This window comes from Hemiscyllium ocellatum, chromosome 48 (genome assembly GCF_020745735.1).
Source record: "Hemiscyllium ocellatum isolate sHemOce1 chromosome 48, sHemOce1.pat.X.cur, whole genome shotgun sequence".
Taxonomy (NCBI): domain Eukaryota; kingdom Metazoa; phylum Chordata; class Chondrichthyes; order Orectolobiformes; family Hemiscylliidae; genus Hemiscyllium; species Hemiscyllium ocellatum.
The window spans coordinates 16,610,768-16,635,844 of NC_083448.1; the positions used below are offsets into that span (position 1 = coordinate 16,610,768).

At 47.9% G+C, this 25,077-nt stretch overlaps 1 protein-coding gene across 1 annotated transcript in view; it reads right to left on the minus strand.

Annotated features, from left to right (window-relative positions):
* LOC132837029 (anthrax toxin receptor 1-like) overlaps positions 1–25,077 on the minus strand; it is a 129,376-nt gene that overhangs the window by 44,857 nt on the left and 59,442 nt on the right. Inside the window, exons 12-14 of the mRNA XM_060856679.1 lie at positions 20,929–21,007; positions 5,370–5,465; positions 1,852–1,890 (exon numbers count right to left, since the gene is read on the minus strand). Of these exons, the coding sequence (XP_060712662.1) occupies positions 1,852–1,890; positions 5,370–5,465; positions 20,929–21,007 (214 nt within the window). The remainder of the gene's footprint in view (positions 1–1,851; positions 1,891–5,369; positions 5,466–20,928; positions 21,008–25,077) is intronic.

Here is a 25,077-nt window from a genome sequence, read left to right on the forward strand (position 1 = left end):
CATTTTTTTCAGGTCGGTCCTCATATTTGTCCTTGAACTGAGCGGCTGGTTCGGGGAGTTGGCAATCCAGCACATTGCTATGGATGTAAACCAGACTGGGTTTCAGTCAGGCATATTCACCTCCCAGATGGGTTTCTGGAACAATCGATGACAGTTTTTGTCGTCATCATGACCAAGGACATGAGAACGAGGAGCAGGAGGAGGCCATTCAGCCCCTCCAGCCCGCTCGGCCATTTAACACAAACAAGGCTGATCCCATCTTGGCCCCAACTCCACTTTCCTGCATGCTGCCCTTTCCCCTTCAACCCATAACTCACTGGTGATTTTCCCTGTCTCCTCCTTAAATGTACTCAATCTCCTAGCATCAGCCGTACTCTGAGAGAGTGAAATCCACAGATTCACAGCACTTTGAGAGAAGTCATTCATCCTCACTTCTGTTTGGGATCCGTCCAAGTCTTAATCTCTCGTTCAATCTCTGATTGCTCCACATGAGGGAACATCCTCTCCATTTCATCAATTCCCTTTGGCATCTTGTACACCTCAATCAGATCTCCTTACATCCTTCTTAACTCCACAGTGTGGACCCAAACTGCTCAATCCCTCATCCCTCACTTGTGGAATCATTTGTGTTTTGAAGGATTGAGGAGCTGCCTGGATTCTTTGACAAAGAGTGTGTGTCCCTGGTGTGGAACGGCCGCTATGAGAGGGTGTTTGTAACCACCCTCTGTGCTAACAGAGAGAAATGGGTGACCCTCGGGTCATATATTAATGCTGCTATGCTTCCAATGCAATGGTAAGCATGTCAGTGACGTCAGTGGGGTCATCGTCATGTGCACACCTTCCGATCCCAAGAACACAGTGCCTAAGGATGCATGTCCATGCCAACAAGTTCCACATCCATCACCATTTGGCAGCTGCCCCAGGCTGATACATGCTGACCAGCTGGGGTGTTGGGGACTGCACACACAGCTCCCATTGCTTGCAGAGACAATGGCCTGAAACTCAGCATCTGGGATCGAACTGTCAGTAACTCTGGGCTAAACAGGAGATGGTGAGGACTGCAGATGCTGGAGAAGTCAGAGTTGAGAAATGTGGCGCTGGAAAAGCCCAGCATCCGAGGAGCAGGAGAATCGACGTTTTGGGCTCAACCCCTCATCAGGAATCCTGAGCATCAGGATGATGGGCCCGGCCTGAAACGTGGACTCTCTTGCTCCTCAGATATTGCCTGACCTGCTGTGCTTTTGCTAGCACCAACACTGGGCTAAAGGTGCACAGTGTACCAGACAGCACCAGCACAGTGGCTGTGATCTACCTGTCACCTGAACAGACTCAAACAGGCAGTGACAGTGGCAGAGCAAGGGCGATGTTTGAGACCATGGGAGCACCTCTTAGCTTTATGCCCATGAGATGGCTGCTGCAGATCGCCAGGACTTGGAGATTGAGCAAGAGCTGGTCCATTTGGTTTCATGTCTGAGGTGCATCTGCCTTCACGAACAATGTCCAATGGGCTGCCCCTTCAGCCTCGCTCCATTCACCCTGAGCTCAATTTCCTGGCCACACAGAATTCCATCCACTTCAATGGAGTAGGTAGGAAGCAATGGGCAGCTCATTTTCCAGCCAGCCTCCCTCTCCTCAAAAACCCAAGGCCCCCAAGTTTAAAATTCTCCATAGGTCCCATTTCTACATTAAAACCAAACTCAGCATCATGATGCATCTCCTTTCTCCCTCTCTCTCCCTCTCTCGCTCTCTGTCCACCCAGCCAGCTACTGAATGAAATTTCTGACACCCTCCAGCCAGGGTTTCACTGTTTGACATAACCACAGTGGGGAAGGTGAGAAAAACAGGACTTACCTCATCATCCATGGGAGGTGGAGGGGGCTCTTTGATGATCTGGAGGAGGAGAGGAGAAGGAAGAGGAATTAGAAAGCTCATTGAGATATCAAACATTCTCATTCAAACAGTACCATGAGGGCAGTGGGGAACATGGAATGTAAGGGTGGGGGTGACCGAAAGCCTCATCACATTGAAAAATGATGGAGCTGTGCACTTGCCATGCCAAGACATACTAGTGTTATGGACCAGGCCACACCAGGTCCCCACCTTAAAACATTTTATAGAGGTAGCCCAAAGCCTCATTTTAATTGTTTTAAAGGCAGATATAAAATGGATATTCCAGGTGTGATGCAGCTGGTCAAACCACTCACCTTTAAATAAAACAATTTATTTCCACAGTACATTTACACAGAATGAAAGAAAAACAGAAATTAGAATAACAACTTATTTGATAACCCAACTGACTCTGTACTGCAACTTAATTAAGGGCTGTTCCAATCCCTACAACATGCCATAAACACACCCCTTGGCAAATGGTAAATTCAAACACAGATTCTTACAGGCTGGAGAGATTTCAGAAAGAAAGTTCAGGTGTGAAACATCTGTTGAAGCATGGAACCTCTTTTCACTGGAGCTGCTTCTCCCGGTCCACAGCAGTTTTCCAACTCCTTGCTAAAACTGAACCAAACTGGAAAAGCAAAACCCTGAACTGGGAGGACTGGCCACTCCCCTTCCATTGTTTTTGAGTAGCCATTACCAGACATACCGGCACCTCTGCCTTTATGACCCATTTTGGAAAAACCAAGGACAACATAACCTTGCTAAGGGGCAGTATGCTATAGGTCAAGTGCTGGGAAAGGGGATTTGACTTGTGAGGAGGCTGCTTTTGATAAGCACAGACTTGTTGGGTCCAAGCACCTTTTTCTGTGCAGCAGATCTCAATGACTCTGCGAAACAACATGCTTGAAATCATGTTCTATTCAGGAACATCAGAAGAAACAGCTTTCAGTAGCTGTGGAGGTGGAGATTTAAGGTGACTGGGATTAAGAGAGAAGATGTGGATTTGTTTCAGATTGAGAGAGCTCTGATCTGGAACTCACTGCCTGAAAGGGCATGGAGAAGCAGATTAAACAGGAACGTTCCAAAGGGAGCTGGGTCAATAAAGCAGGAGAATCCCTGCAGGGCTGTGGAGACAGAAGGGGCCACAGCTGATGGGTGGAACAATTTGGATAGCTCATTCAGAGAGCCTGCACAGTCACTAAGGGCCACCAAAGGGGGTAGCACGGTGGCTCAGTGGTTAGCACTGCTGCCTCACAGCACCAGGGTCCCAGGTTCGATTCCTGCCTCAGGCGACTGTCTGTGTGGAGTTTGCACATTCTCTCCGTGTCCGCGTGGGTTTCCTCCGGGTACTCCAGTTTCCTCCCACATTCCAAAGATGTGCAGGTTAGATGAATTGGCCATGTTAAATTTCCCACAGTGTTAGGTGCATTAGTCAGGGGTAAATGGGTCTGGGTGGTTACTCTTTGGAGGGTCGGTGTGGACTTGTTGGGCCGAAGGGCCTGTTTCCACACTGTAAGTGATCTAATCAATAACCTCTGAACCAACTGTGAATAGACTCTCCTTTCTTTAAAGTGTCTTTCCCAGCTCGTCTGAGTTTCTGAGACAGTGCTCACTGAAGATCAGATTAGATTCCCTACAGTGTGGAAATAGGCCCTTCGGCCCAACAAGTCCACACCGACCCTCCGAAGAGAAACCCACTCCCCTACATTTACAGCTGACGAATCCACCTCACATTATGGGCAATTTAACATGGCCAATTCATCGAACCTGCACAGCTTTGGAATAGATGTCTTCTCCCTAGAGCACACTTGGGAGCTGAGTCTTGTTTATTTTAAATTTATTCACGGGATGTGAGAGTCTCTGGCTGGACGCAGCATTTATTGTCCATTTCTAGTTGTCCCTTGAGAAGTTGGAGCTGAGCTCCTGCCTTGAACCACTGCCACCCTTGGGGAGTAGATACATCGAGAGTGCTGTTAGGGAGGATTATCCAGGATTCGGACCCAGTGACAGTGAAGGAACAGCGATATATTTCCAAGTCAGGATGGTGAGGGGCTCGGAGGGGAACTTGCAAGGGGGTGGTGTTCCCATGTAGCTGCTGCCCTTGTCCTTCTAGATGGAAGTGGTTGTGGGTTTGGAAAGTGCTGCCTGAGGGTCTTTGGTGAATTGCTGCAGTGCGTCTTGTAGATGGTACACCCTGCTGCTACTGAGGGTCAGTGACGGAGGGAGGGGATGTTGAAGGTAGTGGATGAAATGCCAATCAAGTGGCTGCTTTGTCCTGGATGGTGTTGAGCTTCTTGAGTTTTGTTGGAGCTGTAGGATTGAAGTATTCCTCTCCCTCACTGACTATTTTCAATGTGGTTAGGTGTGAGTAAGGTGCAGGACAGTTATTTGATCTATCTACCCTTCAGTAAAATAATGGCGGATCTGACTGTGGCCTCAGCTCTACATTCTCCCCAGTGACTGGTGATGAATTTCAGGGAGAAGAACTTTGAACAGGACTGGAGTACATAACTGCAGGAAGAATGTTCCATGTGAGCATGTAGCCTGGAGCCAGAGATCACAATCTAAAGGTAACTGAGATATGGAGGATTGAGATAACTGGACTAGACAGGGATAAACACAGGAAGGATGTTCCTGATGACCAGGGGGCTCATAAGAGTCATAGAGATGTACAGTCACAGGGGAAAGCATATGGGACCGAGATGTCTTCACTCAGAAAGCAGGGAGCCTGTGGAAATCCCTGTCTGAGGAAGCAGCCGAGGCGAAAACATGGCAAGTTTTTACGAAGGAGATTGATATACTTCTGAAGGCTGAAGGGATCAAGGTGTAGGGAGAGAAACCGGGAGCAGGGTCTGAGTTGGATAGTCAGTCAAAATGGTATGGAATGGCAGAGCAGGTTGGAAGGGCTGAATGGCCTCCTCCCGTTCCTATTGGTCTGTGTTTCTAGGCGCGAAATGAGTTGTGGAGAGCTGGGTTCACAATGGAGGAGTCTGGAATTATTCATTCAGAAATATAATCACCCAACCCTCCTCGCACTTTTGGGAATGGAAACATATTGTGTGCTCCCTGCAGAGGGAGATGAAATGAAAGATTGCTCAAGATCTTGGACACAGCGTCCCGTCCACTAAATGAGAGGTTTGGGTTCAGCCAAGCAATCATTCTGTGCTGTTGGCAGCACTGACATCGCCTGTGCTGTGCACAGAGTGTGCCTCCTGTCACAACCTGCCCAAAAACAAGATGAAATCACTTTGATCTGATGCGCAGAAAAGGGTCCTTGCTTGTAACTTGGACTGCCCCAGGGCTGCCCAGAGTTTGTTGTGTTTTGGCTGGAGAGCTGATTGAATCCCGGTGGTGTGAGATGACTTATTTTGTCACTTGATGCTGATTAATTTGGCTGCTGCTCCTCCCGTGCTGAGCGTCGCGTGGCTTAAAACAATGAGTTTGCAAGGCTGTGCCTGGATGAATGTTTGACTTACCACAGTACAGCACAGTGGCCAGAACCACCAGAGCAGGACCAGCGCCAGCAACAGGAACAGGATTAAGAGTGCTATCGCCAGAATAGTTCCGTCTGACTGCAACGAGAAACACAGAAGGGACAGTCAGATGAGGGAGTCCTCAACACACAACAAACAAGGTAGATCCATGTTGGGTTAGCACAGAAAGCAGATGCTCGGACACATTGGAAGGGCCTGGCTTCTCTGTTTCCATCGAGATTTCTGTCTCCTTTTGTTGTTGTTAAATCCCATGTTTGGCCCAAGTTTGTCCCTTTGATTTCTCATGCGTTGTAAATGCTATCACACAGTCCCTCATGCCTATAGCAACTCAGTCGGCCAGTTCTTCAGCTAATCCCAATTTCCCAGTTTCCTTCCGCACACAGAATGGAATGGGATAAGCGAAGGAGGAAGTTGCTGGGAGAGTGGGACCAACCATTTCATTTCAGTGATGCACCGCAGCAAAGTCTCCTCAGCCAGCACTTACCAAACTCCCAACCACTTCCATCCGGAAGGACAAGGGCAGGAGATAAATGGGAACACCACCCCCTCCGGGTTCCAGAGTAGGTGACTGAGGTAAACAGGATTGAGGTCACTGGACTAGACAGGGATAAACACAGGAAGGATGTTCCTGATGACCACAAAGTCCAGAATCTGGGGGTCACAGGGGAAATGATTTGGAACTAAGATGAGAGGAAATGCCTACACCCAGAGAGCGGGAAGCCTGTGAAAATCCTCCCTCCGAGCCACTCATCATCTTGACTTAGAAGGTAGGACATTACAGTTCAGTCCAGGCCCTTAAGCCCTCGATGTTGTGCTGACCTATGAAACCAATCAGAAGCCCAGCTAACCTATCCTATTTCCTTCTCATCCATAGGTTTATCCAGTGACCATTTAACTGTCCCAATGTTGCTGAGTTCACTACTGTTTCAGACAGGGTATTCCACTTACTACTCAAGAAACTACCTCTAACATCTGTCCTATATTTGTCACCCCTCAATTTAAAGCTATGTCCCCTTGTGCTAGCCATCACCATCCAAGGAAAAAGGGTCTCACTGCCCACCCGATCTCACCCTCTGATCATCTTGTATGTCTCAATTAAGTCACCTCTTAACCTTCTCCTCTCTAATAAAAACAACCTCAAGTCCCTCAGCCTTTCCTCATAAGACCTTCCCTCCATACCAGGCAACATCCCAGTAAATCTCCTCTGAACCCTTTTCAACACTTCCACATTCTTCCTATAATGCGGTGACCAGAACTGTACACAATACTCCAAGTGCGGCCGCACCAGAGTTTTGTACAGCTGCAACATGACCTCATGGTTCCGAAACTCAATCCTTCTACCAATAAAAACTAATTCACTGCATGCCTTCTTAACAACCCGATCAACCTGGGTGGCAACTTTCAGCGATCGATGTACATGGACACCGAGATCTCTCTGTTAATTGACCCTACAAGAATTTATACAATGTAACCCAGTATTCTTTATTCCTACTCCTTCCAAAGTGAATCACCTCACACTTTGCTGCATTAAACTCCATTTGCCACCTCTCAGCCCAGCTCTGCAGCTTATCTGTGTCCCTCTGTAACCTGCGACATCCTTCCACACTGTGCACTGACTTAAGACGAGATTAGATTAGATTCCCTACAACATGGAAACAGGCCCTTCGGCCCATCAAGTCCACACCAACCCTCCAAAGAGTAACCCACCCAGACCCATTTCCTGCTGACTAATGCAGTTAACACTATGGCCAATTTACCTAACCTCCACATCTTTGGATTGGGGAGGAAACCGGAGCACCCGGAGGAAACCCACGCAGACACGGGAGAATGTGCAAACTCCACACAGGCAGACACCTGAGGCTAGAATCGAACCTGGGTCCCTGCTGCTGTGAGGCAACAGTGCTAACCACTGAGCCACCGCGCCGCCTTTAGTATCATCCACAAATTTACTAACCCATCCTTCCACGCCCTCATCCAGGTCATTTATAAAAATGACAAACAGCACTGGCCTCAAAACAGATCCTTGCAGTACACCACTAGTAATTGAACTTCAGGATGAACACTTCCCATCAACCACCATCCTCTGTCTTCTTTCAGCGAGCCAATTTCTGATCCAATCCACTAAATTACCCTCAATCCCATGCCTCTGTATTTTCTGCAATAGCCTACCGTGAGGAACCTTATCAAAGGCTTTACTGAAATCCATGTACACCACATCAACCGCGTTACCCTCATCCATTTGTTTGGTCACCATCTCAAAGAACTCAATAAGGTTTCTGACACATGACCTACCCTTCACAAAACCACATTGACTATCCCTAATCAAGTTATTCCTTTCTAGATGATTATAAATCCTATCTCTTATAATTCTTTCCAACACTTTACCCACAACCAAAGTAAGGCTCACTGGTCTACAATTACCAGGGTTGTCTTTACTCCCCTTCTTGAACCGGGACCTTAGGTTCATGTCACATTACAGGTGATCACCATTGCACTACACACACACACACACACACACACACACAGATATTCCTACACACACACACACTCTCACATACACATGGACACAGGTACACACAGACGTGCACACAGACACCCACACACCCGTATAAACACACATACTCCCACACTCACACATGTACCCCCTCACAGACTTAAAGACACTCTGCACTCACTAAACACACACACACACACACACACACACACACACTCACAACCTCCACCCCAGACAGACACACACATACAGACAGACAAAGACCCACATGCACACATATATTTTGTGGGGTGAATTTGTACTTGCAGAGTTACATTGTACTTTGCTCAAAAACTGCATCCATTCATGGAGAACTCTACGCTGAAAAACCGCATGAATTTATGTAAAACTCTGTTATCTCACTTTTTAGATTAGAATCAATCTAAACATCATGGCATAGACAGAGAACACAGGGGGCTAACACCTTCAACATATTGTCTAGCTATCACCATTGTTAACAGCTAACCCGAGAATGCAACTTGTTTTAAAAAAGGGTTTTGTGATTTACACATGAAAGAAGTGAAACTATCACTGCATTCTAACAGATGAAAGGCTTAACAGACAATCAATTTTTCAATGTATAATTTCAGTTACATCATACTGCAAATTTTTGCTATAAATTCTATGTTACGACCGAGCCCTCCACAGTCACCTGGTGAAGGAGCGTCACTCCGAAAGCTAGTGTGCTTCCAATTAAACCTGTTGGACTATAACCTGGTGTTGTGTGATTTTTAACTTTGTACACCCCAATCCAACACCAGCATCTCCAAATCATCCTAACATAAGCCTTCTTCTTCCTCTTGACAAGAGATTCAACTTCTTTGGTAAACCACTGTTTCCCCACTTGAGCACTTCCTCCCTGCCTGACAGGTATATACTTATCAAGGACACGCAGTAGCTGTTCTTTGAATAAGCTCCACATTTCAAGAGTGTCCATCCCCTGCAGTTTCCTTCCCCATACTAAATCCTGCCTAATCACATCGTAATTGCCTTTCCCCCAGCTATAACTCTTGCCCTGCATTATATACTTATCCCTTTCCATCACTAAGGTAACCATAACTGAATTGTGGTCACTATCACCAAAGTGCTCACCTACCTCCAAATCTAACACTTGGCCAGGCTCATTACCCAGTACCAAATCCAATGTGGCCTTGCCCCTTGTTGGCCTGTCTATAGACTGTGCTGATAATGTGTTGCTAGAAAAGCGCAGCAGGTCAGGCAGCATCCAAGGAGCAGGAGAATCGACGTTTCGGGCATGAGCCCTTCTTCAGGAATGACAGAGTGTGCCAGCACACTAAGATAAAAGGTAGGGAGGAGGGACTTAGGGGAGGGGCATTGGGAATGTGATAGGTGGAAGGAGGTCAAGGTGAGGGTGATAAGGTGAGGGCCTAAAGAAGGGTTCATGCCCGAAATGTCGACTCTCCTGCTCCTTGGATGCTGCCTGACCTGCTGCGCGTTTCCAGCAACACATTTTCAGCTCTGATCTCCAGCATCTGCAGTCCTCACTTTCTCCTGTCTATATACTGTGTCAGGAAACCCTTGTGCACATTGGACAAAAACTGATCCATCTAAGGTACTCAAACTGTAGCGTTTCCAGTCAATATTTGGAAAGTTAAAGTCCCCCATAACAACTACTCTGTTACTCTCACTCCTATCCAGAATTATCTTTGCTATCCTTTTCAGTACATCTCTGGAACTATTCGGAGGCCTATAGAAAACTCCAAACAGGGTGACCTCTCCTTTCCTGTTTCTAACCTCAACCCATACTACCTCTGTAGAGGAGTCCTCAAACAACCTTTCTGCTGCCATAATACTGTTCTTGACTAACAATAATATCCTTGACTTGGAAATATATCACCATTCCTTCACTGTCGCTGGGTCAAAATCCTGGAATTCCCTCCCCAAGGGCATTGTGGGTCTACCTGCAGCTCAGGTGCTGTTGTGATTCAAGAAGGCAGCTCAACACCACCGTCTCAAGGGGCGACTAGGGACAGGTAAATGCCAATGACAACCAGGGATGGGCAATACATAGTGGCCCAGCCAGTGACAGCCCACGTCCAATGAAAACACTATTTCAAAAATAGAGAGAAAGAGATTCAACATGCCAAACTATCTCCCTGTGAGTTTCTTTATCATTATTTACTGGCTAGGTCTGCATTTATTACCCATCCCTAATCGCCCAGGGTGCAGTTAAGAGTCATGGGTCTGGAGTCACATGTCGGCCAGACCAGGTAAGCATGGCCGTTTCCTTCCCTAAAGGTCTTTAATGAACCAGATGGGGTTTCCCCAAAATTGACCAAGAGGCCAGCTCTCTCATCCAGATTTTGGTGAATTCAAATGTCACCCATTTGCCCTGTGTGCTGATAAAATTTAGCCTGAAGGCTCAGGATTGGAACTACAGTGATTGGATGCAACTGCGTCCCTTTAAATGTATGATTTCATAAAGATGCCACATGAATGCAAGTCACTGCATGACTTCACAGAAGTGTCGATCCATATTGTGTGCATGTGTGTGTGTGTTCTCTTTCCGAATGGACAGTATAAAGTGTGCAGCTATTTCCCTGCTCACTGTCAGTTCACAGAATCGCTTCAGTGTGGAAGCAGGCTATTCAGCCCATCGAGTCCACACTGACATTCCAAACAGCAACCCACCCGCCCCAACCTCCTGCCCTATCCCTGTAACCCTGCATTTCCCTTAGCTAATCTATCTAAGCTGCACGTCTTTGGACTGTGGGAGGAAACCCACACAGACACTGGGAGTTGGCACATTCTCCCACATAGACAGTCACCCGAGGGTGGAATCGAACCCCTGATCCCTGGCGCTGTGAGGTAGCAGTGCTAACCACTGAGCCAGCCAGTGTGGGTGATTGGGCCCGACCGATCGGCAGGGCAACTCCATTCCGAGATCCGTGAGGTTCCAGGCCAGATTTGGGAAGAGGAGGAGAGAGTTAAGTGTTTTGTTGGAAAGCCGTACAGTGAAATCCTTGTGGTTTTTGTGTGGGTCTGAAAAATGAACACGTTGGCTGGCTTTGAGACAGGAAGTTTGCAATATACATGCAGAGGATTAAGCTTTCAGAGTCAAACAACTCCTTCGAGTTCAAGGGGGTGGTGCAGTTCCCGCTTGTGTGTGCGAATTTTATTCTTTAAAAATCCATTGCAGCAAATAAAGGTTTCATTCCGTGACACTGGCGTTCCTTGACTATCTCTGCAAAGAAGTTAGAAAGAAGCTGAGGCCCATGGCCAGATGTGCTGGCCAACTAGCTCTCGGGTAATTTCAGATCTGTCCCAAAGTCAGGGAATGAAGTTTTCAAAACTGAGAAACCATTTACTCGTTTCTCCAGGGACCAACCTCATTCCACTGCTGCACATGAATTGCTGCATACCCTCACTTCTCCAAAAGGCCATCTTTATTTTCAGGACTTGGGGAATGGCAAAAGGATTCATTGATGTTTCCTCTCTCCCCCTGCTCTCCTGTCATCTTTTCTCCTCACTGTAGGGGCTGCCAGTGAGTGACCGCTGGGTTTTCCCCTCTCTTTCCCAGTGGAAAGGAAGTGGGAATAACTCCCACCATGAAAGGGCTCAGCTGTTTTTATTAAAGACAGGGTCAAAATACCTGAACCAAGCAGAATTCCAGTGCCAACAAACAGGCTGGGTCAGGGGTGGTCCCCACGTGACAGAAACCCAGAACAATGTGTCAGAAACTCCTTTTAATGAACCGGGGGAAGGGGAGGGGAGGGGTGACCTTCACCCTCTGACCCAGCCTCATCTTGACCCCCTGTCCGCCACCCTGCTCCCTGGCATTGTGACTCCCTGCGAGAACACACAAGCACCAGGAAGTGGAGAGATGGCCCAAACAGATGGTACCCTGGGGAGTAGAGAAACAGGGCTGGTTCCCCGTTTACCCAGGGGCCACAGGGTGAGACCTCTGCTGAGTGGCTATCTCGCAGGCTGCACCAAAACCCTGTGGGGGAAACACCTTACCAGTGCGGTCAGAACTTGGCGTGGGTGTGTGGAAGACCATCTGCCTGGTCTCAGTCTCACCTGCACTGAATGTCTGGTATTTTATTGAGGAATTGAGTACTGGATGGCTTATTGCAGTTATACAGGCCTTTGGTGAGTATTGTTTGCGGATTTGGTCTCCTAGTCTGAGGGAGGCTGTTCTTGCCATTGAGAGAGTCCAGCAAAGGTTCACTCAGACTGATCCCCAGGAAGGCAGGACTGACACGTGAGGAAAGATAGCACCGACGGGGCTGGTATTCACTGGAATTTAAAAGAATGAGAGGGGACCTCCGAGGAACATTTACATCCTGATGGGTTTTGTCAGGCTTGATGTGGGAAGAATGTTCCTGATATTGAGGAAGTCCAGAACTAGGGGTCACAGTCTCAGAATAAGGGGTAAACCATTCAGGGCTGAGATGTGGAAGTGCTGCTTCACTCAGAGAGTTGGGAACCTGTGGAATTCTCTCCCACAGAAAACTGCTGGGGGTCAATTCTTTAGATTTCATCAAGATGGAGCTGGATGTGGGGTATGCAGATAAGTGGATTAAGGGAGAAAGTGGGAGTGGGATACTGAGATGACATGATCAGCCATGATGGTACTGAATGATGGTGCAGGCTGGAAGGGCCGAATGGCCTACTCCCACCCCTATTTTCGATGTTGAAAGTGGGAGGTGATGATTGTCATCGCAGTTTGGTGTGTTACCCCAGGTCCTGGTAAGGATCCTCTGGCTCAGAGCTACAAGGCCTGGCCAACAATGGAAACATTAACTCCTTGCTGGCCATGGTGGAACCGTTCAAACCTGCACACTGAAGGTCCTTCAGAATAAAGAGTCGTGCTTCCCTCAAGCCAAGGGGAGGAAGTGAACTGGAAAGCGCCTTGTGTATTCCTTTCCCAAGTCACACAGGTCAATCCCATTGAAGATTAGGAGGCTCTTCCCACTAACTCCGACTTCATTGATCCATGGAGTGGAGGTCCCAGTTGGCAAGGCCAGCATTATGGCCTGTCCCTCCTTGACCTGGGACTGACTCAGAGTCAGCAACATTGCTGTCCATCTACAAACACACAGAGTCCAGAGAGAAGGGCAGGTTTCCGGATGTTATCGGAATGTTATCACTGTCATGGTCCCTGTTGCCTGGGTCTGCCTTTCAAGTCCACGTTTATTATTCATTGAATTGTCTTTCCAACAGCTGGGATTGTGAAGCCTTGTGCCCAGAGTCCCCCTAAGTGACCAGTCCACTGCGAGATAGCCGTCTCCTCTTCAATGCGCTAAGTGTGAGGGAATCAGCCATTCAGCCCATCGGCCCTGCTCCACCATTCAATGGGATCGAGGCACAGCAGATCACCCTCAGTTCCACTTCCCTAGAATCCCAAAAGTGTGGGAGCAGGCTATTCGGCCCATTGAGTGTGCACCAACCCTCCAAAGAGCACCCCACTATTCCTGTAACCCTGCCTTTCCCATGGCTAACCCACACATCCCTGAGCACTATGGGGAATTTAGCATGGCCAATCCACCCTAACATTGGACTGTGGGAGGAAACTGGAGCACCCGAAGGAAACCCACGCCTACACAGGGAGAATGTGCAAACCCCACATGGGACAGTGGCCCGAGGCTGGAATCGAACCCATGTCTGAGCCCTGTGAGACAGCTGTGCTGACCACTGAGTCACCCAATGTTTCCCCGTGCCCCTCGATTCCCCCCTGACTGATTAAAAACCCAGCCTTTCTCAGCCTTGAACACACTTAGCAGGCCAGCCTGCTCTCAGCCCTCTGAGGGAACGGATCACACTGACTCTCCAGTGCAACAAAACATCGCTCCTCTGCTTCTCAATCCCTGTGAGAATAAGCTCATTCCCGTCCCTGACACCCTCCAGATGGAGAGTCTGGGCTCGAGCTTCATGCCAATGTGCCCTGTCCCAAGCTGCTCAGTTGAAAGAGAGTGGGATCCCATTTCCCGATGGATGTTAGCCAACGGAAGGGACCCTTTGACGCTGACCTTCAGAGCAATGTCCACACAAGGAATGAAAATGTGGATCAGACAAAGCACAACCCCCTCCTCTCTCACTGCCACATCTCACTGTTTCCCTCTGTCCCTTTCCATATCCAGCAAGCGTAGTCTGCTTATTTTAACACTGTTTATTTTTGCTGGCTTCTTGGCAGTCCCTTTAAAAAGGCATTATGTTCGTTTGTGTGTTTTTTAAAAAAAATTGAACGGTTCCAGTTGTTTCCAGGAAGCTCGGGGATTACAGACCCACGGGTTTAATGGCTGCCTGATCCTGATGGGTTCACCAGCGGGAATCCTTCCCACATGCGTTCTCCCATCCCGCCACTGACAACAATCGAAATTCTTCCCCAGTCAACCTGCACACCTTGGGAGCCAGGAGGACCCAAACCCAGGCCTCCTGGGCCGGAGGGAGGGGCACCACCGCTGTGCCACAATAGCCCTATGACTGACCGTGTGTGATTTTGTTCCACTGTAGGCTGTGGGCAATCACTGTCGAGGTCAACATTTGGTGCCCATCCCACATTGGCTGTGGGTCTGGAGCCACGTGTAGGCCAGACCAGGTGAGGATGGAAGATTTCCTTCCCTTAAAGAACACAGTCACCCAGTGATAAGGTGGTCGCCTCCCCTTGGCACCCAAGGGTGGCAGAGAGGACACCCTCACCTTGCCCATCATCTGCCAGCCCCCAATGTGCCCTCAGAGATGACATTTGTCACCCTCCTCATTTCAAGGGACTGAAGTGGTGGGAAGGGTTAAAAGTGAAATGTCGCAACGTTGGAAGATTTAAGACAGCAAATAGTTACTTGAAGACAATGTGGTTTGTGTGGGGCTTCACCAGAGAAAAGGCCCCTTGACTGCAGTAAAAGCAATGCAGAGTGTTCAGGCCAGGTTCATTGAAGCTGCCTTATTGTTTCAGGTCTATCCTTCCCTTTCCCCCTCCCACCTACCGCACTCCCATCCCTCTGGAAGGAGCGTGACAGGCATATCGCCCACGTTGAACACACGGCTGACTCACACAGGGGGACAGTCACAGTGTTTTGTTTTGTTGCAGAGATACCATGTGACTTCTGGTTGCCTTCCTGCCTGGGATTGAAACAGGAGACCTGCAGTGTGGACACACATGTGATTTCAATCACGGAGACATGCTCAGGCTCAGAGAGAGAGAGAGAGGAATGCTGCACTTCCAGCATCAAGCAGGGACAGACACTACAGGCACTGTACAGTCAGCAGCTTGGGCCAGGCATAGGGGCTGTGTGCAATTGAACACAGGCATTCTCTCTCTCTCTGTGTGTCTCTCTGTTTCTCTGTGCTAAAGATAAACAATTCTCCGTTTGGCCAACAGAAGAAATCCACACTGTAAATGCTGGCCGGAGACAACCTGCTTTGTGATCAAGCCCAAACGTCATTCTGACAGAAGGATTGTCTCACACAGAGTCTTCTCTCTCTCTCTCTCTCTCGGAACCTCAGGGAAGGTCACTCGCTGGCTCTGTACCACTGACATTCAATGATCTGCTACTCTGTGAGACAAGAGTAAGAGCAGGCAGATTCTCCCATAGAGAACTCTCTTCGCTTGTGAACTCTCTGCCAAGAGTTAACGGTGACTTCCTGAGGCAAACAAATCCTGAAAAGAGTACAATGACTCTGATCGGTACCTATCCTCACTGCTCTATCCTTCCCCTCAGTATTCCATCAGATTACAGAGAAAAGGCAGCACTGGTGCAGGCCATTCAGCCCCACTGTAGCTCTTTATATTACACCCTCTCTTCATCTCAAGCTAGAACCTGGATTTTCTTCCTGCCTCCCTCATGGGTTTACCCATCTTCCCCTTCAATCTCGATGTTGTGTCCACCAAAAAAAGACCCTGAGCCTCCGGTTGCCTGCCCCTCCAACACAGCAGCGTGTTCCCTGACCAACAGTTCTGTCTCAGGCTTGCTGCAGTGCTCCAGCACAGCTCAGTGCAAGTTGGAAGAACAACACCTCCTATTTCGCTTGGGGACCCTGCAGCCTTCTGGACTCAACATCGACTCCGATAATTTCAGAGCCTGCACATTCTTTTCTTCCCCGTCCTTTACAGTCACTGTGGACTTTTCTGTACACCCAAAGTGTTCAAGTAAGACCCAAGGACCATGGGACCATAGGAAATGTAGGCCATTCAGCCCCTCAAGCCTGCTTGGCCATTCAATAGGCTCACGGCTAATCCAACATTCCTCATGTCCACTTTCCTGCCCTTGTTTCCCGACTGATCGAGAATCTCTCTGTCTCAGCCTTCAATACCCACAAGGACTCTGTCCCCTACAGCTCTCTGTGCCAAGGAGTTCCCACCACCTTCAGGGAGACAAAATTGCTCCTCATCTCAATCTGAAATTGATGCCCCTTTATTCCGAGACTGTGCCCTCTGCTTGGAGATTCTCCCATCAGGGGAAACATCCTGTCAGCAGTTACTCTGTCAATCCCCTTCACAATCCTGGATGTGACAATGAGATCACCTTTCATCCTTCCTCGTCCCAGTGAGTAGAGTCCCAAGCTGTTTGCCTTTGCTAAGAAGTGAATCCCTCCATCCCAGGGATCGTCCGTGTCAACATTTTGTGAACTGCCTCTTTTGTTAAATAAGGGGGACCAAACCTGCCCACAGTACTCCACATGTGGTCTCCCCAGCACCTTGTACACTTGCAATACGACCTCTACTCTTAAACTGCTTAACTGCGTTGAGGCACTGGCGAACCCTTCCTGATTCCCTGCTGCCCCTGTGTGCTAGCTTTACGTGTTTGGTACACAATTCCACCCCCCCCCCCCCCAACCAAGTCCCTTTGTCCTGCAGCTTTCTGCAGGTTTTGCCCGTGTCAATAATACTCTGTTCTGTTGGTCTCCCTTCCAAACGGAAGAACATCACATTTTCCCACACTGTACTCCATTTGCTTACTTTTGGCCATCTTCCATAACCTCATGAACTACAATGACCCCAGAAAGAGTACAAGAGAAATAGAAGGAGCCGAATTTGATGTGAGCAGTGGGTTGGATCTTGGACACTAGCAGAGAGGGTAGTGCTCCAGTCTCTGAGCCGGTGTGTTAACAGGAGGTCCCAGGGTGCTTTCTCCTGCTCTTTCAGGACAATGCTGAGTGATGCCGACTGGCTCCTGGAAAGACTGACTTACTCCACTGTTGTATAGACCTCAACTATTTTTAAACCCAATGACACAGAATCTCACTTGGCACTGAATGCTTCAGGTCTGGTTGGAGATAAACTGTTTAATCTGCTGTTTAGCAAAACACAAGTTTCTCAAAAATGACTAATCACCCACAGAGCCTTTGAATCTAGCTGAGTTGACAAGGGCAGCTGTGGGGGGTGGAAAGCAGAATGGGGGGAAGAGGAGAGGGCTGGCTCCTGTGTTTTTTGAAGAGACACTGATTTGAGGGACGGTTTCTGAGAATTTGCAGTGTATTGGAAGGGGAGGGGCAGCATGAACATTGCAATGATTGGAACCCAGATGGTTGTTTTCCTAAGCTGACAGTGAATAATTGCACAAAGTAGACTGCTCGTGCTTTCAGAAAAGGAACTCTGAAAACAACACTTCTCTTTGACATGTTGCTTTCGGGAAAATGCATGAACCCTCCGGTCAAACAGTCGCACTGCTCCATCAGGGGATCAGAGATTCATCGAGGTGTTGAGCTAGGATAAAGGCCCACCAATTAAAACCAGCTTCCTCATCAGTCTGATTCCATTAGCCAGCACTTGGACCATCACCTGACCATCACAAGTTCACAATACTTCCTCGATAGGATGGAGTTTCTGCCTCTCTCGCCCTTACAGGCAGTCAATGCCAGATTCCCCACCATACTCTGTGTGAAAAAGATTTCCCTCACATCCCCTCGAAACCTCCTGCCCCTTCCCATCAATTTCCACTCCCAGACACTGATCTCTCCACCTTCTTCCTGCCTCCCCTGTTTACCCCCTACATCATTTTCCCCATCTCAAACATGTCCCCTCTCCATCTCCTCTGTTCCAGGGAAAACAACCCCAGTCTGTCCAATTTCTCTTCATCAGTGAACCTCTCAGCACCAGGTAACATCCTGGTAAATCTCTGTCTGCATGCTCTCCAGTGTTATCACATTCCCTCCTGTAGTGTGGATAACAGAACTGGACACAGCACTCCAGCTGTGGCAGAACCAACAGTTTATACTGTTCCAGCTTTAACCCCCTGCTCTTAAACCCTACGCCTCAGTGTCCCAACTGCCTCTTTAACCACTTCATTGACCTGTCCTGAGATGAGACTGGTGGAGAGGCACACCAAGGTCGCTCTGCTCTTCAGTGTTTCCTATATTCCATTGTCTTAATGCCTGAACCTTAACCCTCACCCTAATCCTTGTCTGCTGCATCACCTGATATGTAGTCAGATTGAATTCCATTTGCCACTGATCAGTCCATCTGACCAGTCTCAGGCTGCCCTCCTCAATGTTTACCACCCCACCAATTATCACCCAACTTTTCACCCTACGACATTCAAGTTGAAGTTGTTCCTGTAAACCACAAACAGCTGTGGATCCCCACTCAGCACAGCCTCCCAGTCACAAAAACAACCCTTGACAATCACCTTTTGCTTCCATGTCCATTCTGGGTCCCGTGAGGCAAAGTTCTTGGGATCCCATTTTGCTGTCAGTCTCCCATGCATGACCCAATCAAAAGCCTTGCTGCCATCCAAGCTGACTATGTTGAAAGCGTTGCCCTCACTGATGTACCTGGTCAGACATGAGCTGCCCTTAACAAAAGCATGATTAATCCCTGCCTCTCCAAACGCACATTAATTCTGGCACGCAGAATTCCTTCAAATAGCTTCCCCAGTACTGAGGTTCAACTGACTGGTCGGACATTTCCTGGTTAATCATCGAGTCACTGAGATGTATAGCATGGAAACAGACCATTCAGTCCAGCTGCTTCATGCCAACCAGATGTCCTAAATTAATCTAGTCCCATTTGCCAGCACTTGGCCCATATCCCTCCAAACCCTTCCTATTCATATACCCACCCAAATGCGTCTTTAATGGTGCAATTGTACCAGCCTCCACCACTTCCTCTGGCAGCTCATTCCATACACGTACCACCCTCTGCGTGAAAAAGTTGCCCCTTAGGTCCCTTTTTAAATCTTTCCCGCCCCCCTCCCCCCACCTTAAACTTATGCCTTTCCTCCATTCATGAAAAAAGGTCCCACATTGGCTGTCCTCCAGCCCTGAGCTGCTCCTCATGTGGCCAAAGAGGAATTGAAAATATTTGTAAGCACCCCTTCTGTCACCTCCCTTGACTCACTCAAGGCCCCAGGGTACCTTTCCTCTGGCTCTGTTCGTTTCACTACTTCTCAGCCTTGATGTGCAGGAGCCGGGTGGACAAAATAAAAAATTACATGATACCGCGTTGTAGTCAATGGGTCAGGTGCATTAGCCAGAGGGAAATGGGTCTGTGTGGGTTACTCTTCAGAGGGTCAATGTGGACTTGTTGGGCCGAAGGGCCTGTTTCCACGCTGTAGGGAATCTAATCTAATCTAATTTTGGTTTGTTTGTTACAGTAAATGCTTGGAATGCAAGAAGTTGCCTTTCGGTTATTTCCATTGGTTGCTGGGCCATGCATGTCTTCCTGAAAATTGTCAGTGTCTCTGGGGATTGTAACAGCAGGAAGCAGCTGTTCCTTCAATCAGCCAAACACAAACACATTACAATAACTGCATCCTGCAATATTGCAAGAGAAAAGTCATCGAGGTCATTCCTTTCTCTATTGTGGCCTTGTTAGACACAAAGAAAGAGCAGACACTGTTTGGGAAGATGCAGAAGGGACAAACTTGTAATCTTATCTCACTAATTTCCCAGAATAGTAAGGCACTGTTTCCCCATGATCCAGGAATGATAAATAAATTTGACATCAAGAAATGACAAAGTTGATCCTCAGATGGATAATATATTTTCATTTGAGAATTTGAAGTTTTAATGCAAAGACAGAGGGATTTTTGTTTCAGGTCTGTGAAGAGAAGTTGTTTTTCATTCAGAATTCAGAAAGTCATGAGGATTAATCATCTAAAGATATAATTTCTGACACAATTCAGCACCTCATGGGATACCAGTGGTGATCACTGCTAACATGTTATAATGCTGAGTTTATGACAGAAAAAAAAGCAGCAGATCAGAGATCATTAGGTTACAAGAATCAAGTTTTCAGTTCAATAGAAGGGTTTTGTGAGGTCTCAAAGCTGTGAGAGTTTGTGCAGAAGTCTTCAGGTCATCAGAACGGAAAGTGGATTTAGTCCAGCAGAGCTGGGGAAAAAAAAATGATAAAACTATCTCAGCAGCGATGAAGTGGGAAGATTCTGCAAGAGAAGAAATTAAACAGTTGTGAACAGAATGATATTTCTCTGGGTTTGAGTATCTGTCAAGGATAATGCGAGGAAAAGGGTTGAAACTTTGTTTTGCTGCTTTGGTTCAGATCTTTTCAAATGATGTACATATAGTCAGTAGATGTCAAGCTGAAAAAGCACAGCAGGTCAGACAGCATCCGAGGAGCAGGAAAGTCAATGATTTGGGCCAAAATGTTGGATACACACATAGCTTTTTTAATGCTTCATGGAATAAACCTGTGCTCATGTGTTAAAGAATACTGGCAGGCACATGTGAATACTTTTGGTGACAAACAATTATGGTAACTAAATGCAAGAACCAAACTCTGTCTCGCCAAGGTTACCTCTGCGATCTGACTTGTCCACTAATTGCTTGAGCTGGGATCACAACAATCTCAGGGAATTCTTTAATGTTGTGTAGGATTTAAGAGGGGCGAAGCTGTTATTTAGGAGGATGGGGGATTTAAAAAAGAAGGTGTGGGCAAGGTTAACATCAATTCACAGATTTGTTGGGTCAAATAGCCATTGCTTCTAAGTATCGTGAGACTGAGAGATCAGATGAGGAAGAGAAAAACCCCATGATTTTACCTCCCCAGATTGTAAAGTGTTGATAGGTTAGAGTGGTTTTACTTACACAGTGCACTGTTGTGATGGTGACGAAACTGGAGATGAAACTCAGACCCTCATTCATGCTGACCTGCAGGAAGACCGCTCTGTAAGAAGACAGACCATTTTCACATTAAACTCTCACCATGGACCAAGAAGGAAAACAAACTGCTGAGGAAGTGAGTGTTCTTGGAATTAGACAGATCACCTTGAAAGCACCCACAGTTTTTGACATGCAATTAGTTACTGTAATTATTGCAGACAAAGTCGGGACATAAAGAACTGAAACTGGATGGAGACCAGTCGTGGATTCCTTTGGACATTGGATGATAATGACAATTCAGAGGGAACCTCAGATTGTGACAATGAATGCTGACACTGCTACCTCCAAGGCACTGAGGAGCTGAATGACTGACTGACTGACTGAACTCCAGTTTTAAGGGAAAAACCATCCCACAGGGTCATCATCTGGCTTTGAGCTGTGCACAGACCAAGACAGTCATTTTTTTCCTATGTTTTTCAGCACCTTTCAGTCTAACAAATCATGGTGGGAGTGCTGACTCAGATAAATGTGGAAGAGCACTTCACTCTATCGTTGGCATGTTCGATCGTGGAAAAGGGTTGAAAATATCATTCTCTTCTCAACTGTTTAAGCTCTTCACACCCACACAGACATGTATGTGCACACGCGCACGCACACACACACACACAGCTGCTCTCGGGTAACACTGTGGAAACCACAATCTCTGTTCCCCTCCACCTTGTGTCTCAATTCTCTGAAGGGGTTCAGGATGGTTTACGTACAGAGTAATAGATAGATGGGGGAGTGGGGAGTGACAGACTGGAATCTAATCCAGGGATTCAGGATGGTTTCTCTATAGAATAACAGATTCCTGGGAGTGACTTTCAGACTGGAATCTAATCGAGGAAATTAGGGCAATATATAAATAGAGAGTAACGGATTCCTGGGAATGAGTTACAGACTACAACCTAATCGAGGTATTCAGGTTGGTTCATTTATAGAACAGCAGCTACCCAAGAGTGAATTACAGACTGGATTCTAATCAGGATGGTTTCTGTACAGAATAATGACGACCTGAGAGTGAGTTTAGAGAGTGGAGTGTAACCCAGCATTTAGGATACAGTGACTGAATCCAAAGTCATCAACTTGCCACTGAATTCCTGTGTGATAAGGTCTGTGCAATTGGAGCAGACAGTTTCAAATTGATGGAATGTTTTTTGAACAAATTGAGGTCAAACGTTCTTGGCTCTCCCTTGAGCACTGACTGCAGTTATAAATGAAGGCCAGTGGAATGGGCGAGAAATTTGACAGGAGCTTGTGATGGAGGCCTGCACACTATGTGAGGGGAAGGGGTCAGTTTCCTTTCTAAGCGCTGCTCCTCTATCACCCTGGTGTAACCCAGCAGTAGCCTGATTCTATCATGGGGTGGACTGGTTAACCTCAGTGACACCAGTGAGTACAGACCTGACACTCCCTCCCAGACTCCCAAGGTCGGTTCAGTCTATGGCACCCACGCCTGGCCTGCATGTGACTCCATACCCACACCAATGTGGCCAACTCTCTACTGGCCTCTGGGACAATCAGAGAAGGACAGTATAAACGCCACCCACCCCGCACACACCCCAATTTCCCCACGTCTCCCATGGCCAAATAATGAAGAGATTCACTCGGGGAATATTGGCTTCCTTGACAGATCTCTGAGGAAATTTCTAGAACATCTGAAAGTGAAAACTCTTCATTTGAAGAGGCTTTGATGAAGGAGAAATAAAAATATTTGGATCAAGAAGTGGCTTTTCCTTTCCCTTAGTTTCCCAGGCTGTGACCAGCCGTCTCTGTGGGACTATACAACTTTCCTCTCCCAGCTGCCAGCTGTTCCGATTTCACTCCAGAAAGAAAAACACCTCCTGCTAGTCCATCACCAACCCTGCTAGTCCATCACCAACCCTGCTAGCTCTTTGGGTTATACTGAGGCAGACCAAGGTGCCTTGCTCAATACAAAACAAACAAAACACAACAAAACCAGCTTGGCATCAAACTTCCTCACTCACTCAAAGCCCGGAAAACCATCTCTCCAACCTGAACTCCAGGTTCTGTAAATCCACTCCAATGCAATGCACCTTTGAAGTTCCAACCTGGCTCCAGTTCAATGGAAATAGCATGGAAATATGGGAAAGGTTAAATCCCTGCCAAATCTCAACCTGGAAACATACACATACAGTTCAGATACTCTCTCTCTCTCTCTCACATTCGCAGGCACGTGCGGACACACACATACACACACAGATACAGACACACACACATACACACAGACACACACGCAGACAGACACATAGACACACACACATACACACACACATATACACACATAGACACACACAAACACACACACATACACACACACACAGAGACACAGACACACACACACACACACAGACACACACACATATACACACATAGACACACACACACACACACACAGACACACACAGACACACACACACATACACACACACACACACACAGACACACATATACACATAGACACACACACACACACAGACACACACACCCAGCCATCTGTTGGGCCGGTCTGGCACTGGAACCTGCCTGCCCACCATTCTTCAGTGTTGGCAGTGAGCCACTGACCGGACCAGCCACTACAGTATATGGGTCAGTGTAGGCAGCACTGCCCAGCTTTGGTTTCACTTCACAATCTCGGCCTGAAAGGAAAAGGAAAGGGGTGGGCCTGTCACCCTGTCCAAGTTGGAGGCTGCTGTCTGGTTTCCCCCCAGCCCTAACCCCCAAACCCCCATCCTCGTGTCTCTGACATCCCCAGGCACTGCCCGAATTCCCAGGGCTTCACTTGGTTGGTAGGCCGTAGTTCTCAGCCTGGGCTCCTGCCCCACAGTCTGGACAATACCTAGTTCTCCAGCACTGGCATATTGCTCCCCCTCACAACCACTCCAGAGCGAGGTGTGAGGAGGGAGAGGGGTGCGAGGGTCAGACCCCCACGGTCAAGTCAAACCTGACCCTGGAGAGCTGACCCATCGCTATCTATCCAGGATCACCTTTGACACCAGCCCTTTGGGGATATGTGTGTGTGTGTAAGTGTGTCTGTGTGTCTGTGTGTGTGTGTGTGTCTGTGTGTGTGCATGTTGGGGGGGTTGTTTCAGGGATATAAGTGGACGTTGGGCAGGGAGTGGGCACGGAGAACAGAGAAGCCTTTGGTTGGACTCAGGGCGAGTGTGGAGAGGGGAGAGAGTGGGCTGTCAGATGTGGATAATGAGGGAGTGAGGCAAGACATTCCCTGGTCAATGTGATTTGAGTCAGGCATTTCTCTCTTCCCTCTCGGGAGCTGGTCATCGCCGGCAAGGTTAGTGTTTGCTGAGCATCACTGTGTTTTTTTTAAACTCATTGATGGGGCAAGGACATTCTGACCATGGACCATCCCTCATTGTCCAGAGGACAGTTGAGAGTCAAACACATTTCTGTGGGTCTGGAGTCACATGTAGGCCAGACCAGGGAAGGATGGCTGATTTCCTTCCTGAAAAGACATGATTGAACCAGTGACAAGGATCGTCATCATGCTCTTTAATTCCAGATTGATAGTGAATTCAAATTGCTCTGTCTGCTGTAACAGGATTCAAACCCAGCTACCCCGCCCCGCCCCCTCCCCCTCCCCAGAACATGACTTCCGGCTCCGGATTAACAGTCCCATGACAGTAGCACTAGCCCATCCCCTCCCCTGTTTGCCCTTGAATGGAGCGAAAGGGGCATTCACGAGTTAACCAGGTGAGCCTGGAATCATACAGATGTGCAACAGCTTCCCTTCCCTCACGGGCACTTTGAGCTTCCTCGGAATAATCAAGGGAAAGTTCAAGATCATGATGAGTGATGCCTGGCATTTATTTCCAAACTTCCTTAACTTCCTTGTGACATGAGAGTCCTCTGCCTATGACAGAGAGGTGTGTGGTGGGAAGGCATTATCCATGGGGAGCTGTGTTAACCTGCTGCCTCTCAGTGTTGACATCTTGGCGTTGTACCTTGCTGGGGAACCCATTGCTAACAGGTTTGGACAGAGCTATCCTTCAGCTCCCAGTGCTTTGAACTGATCCCCCCCCCCCCTCACTGACTCCCCAACTCCTACTGAGGTGG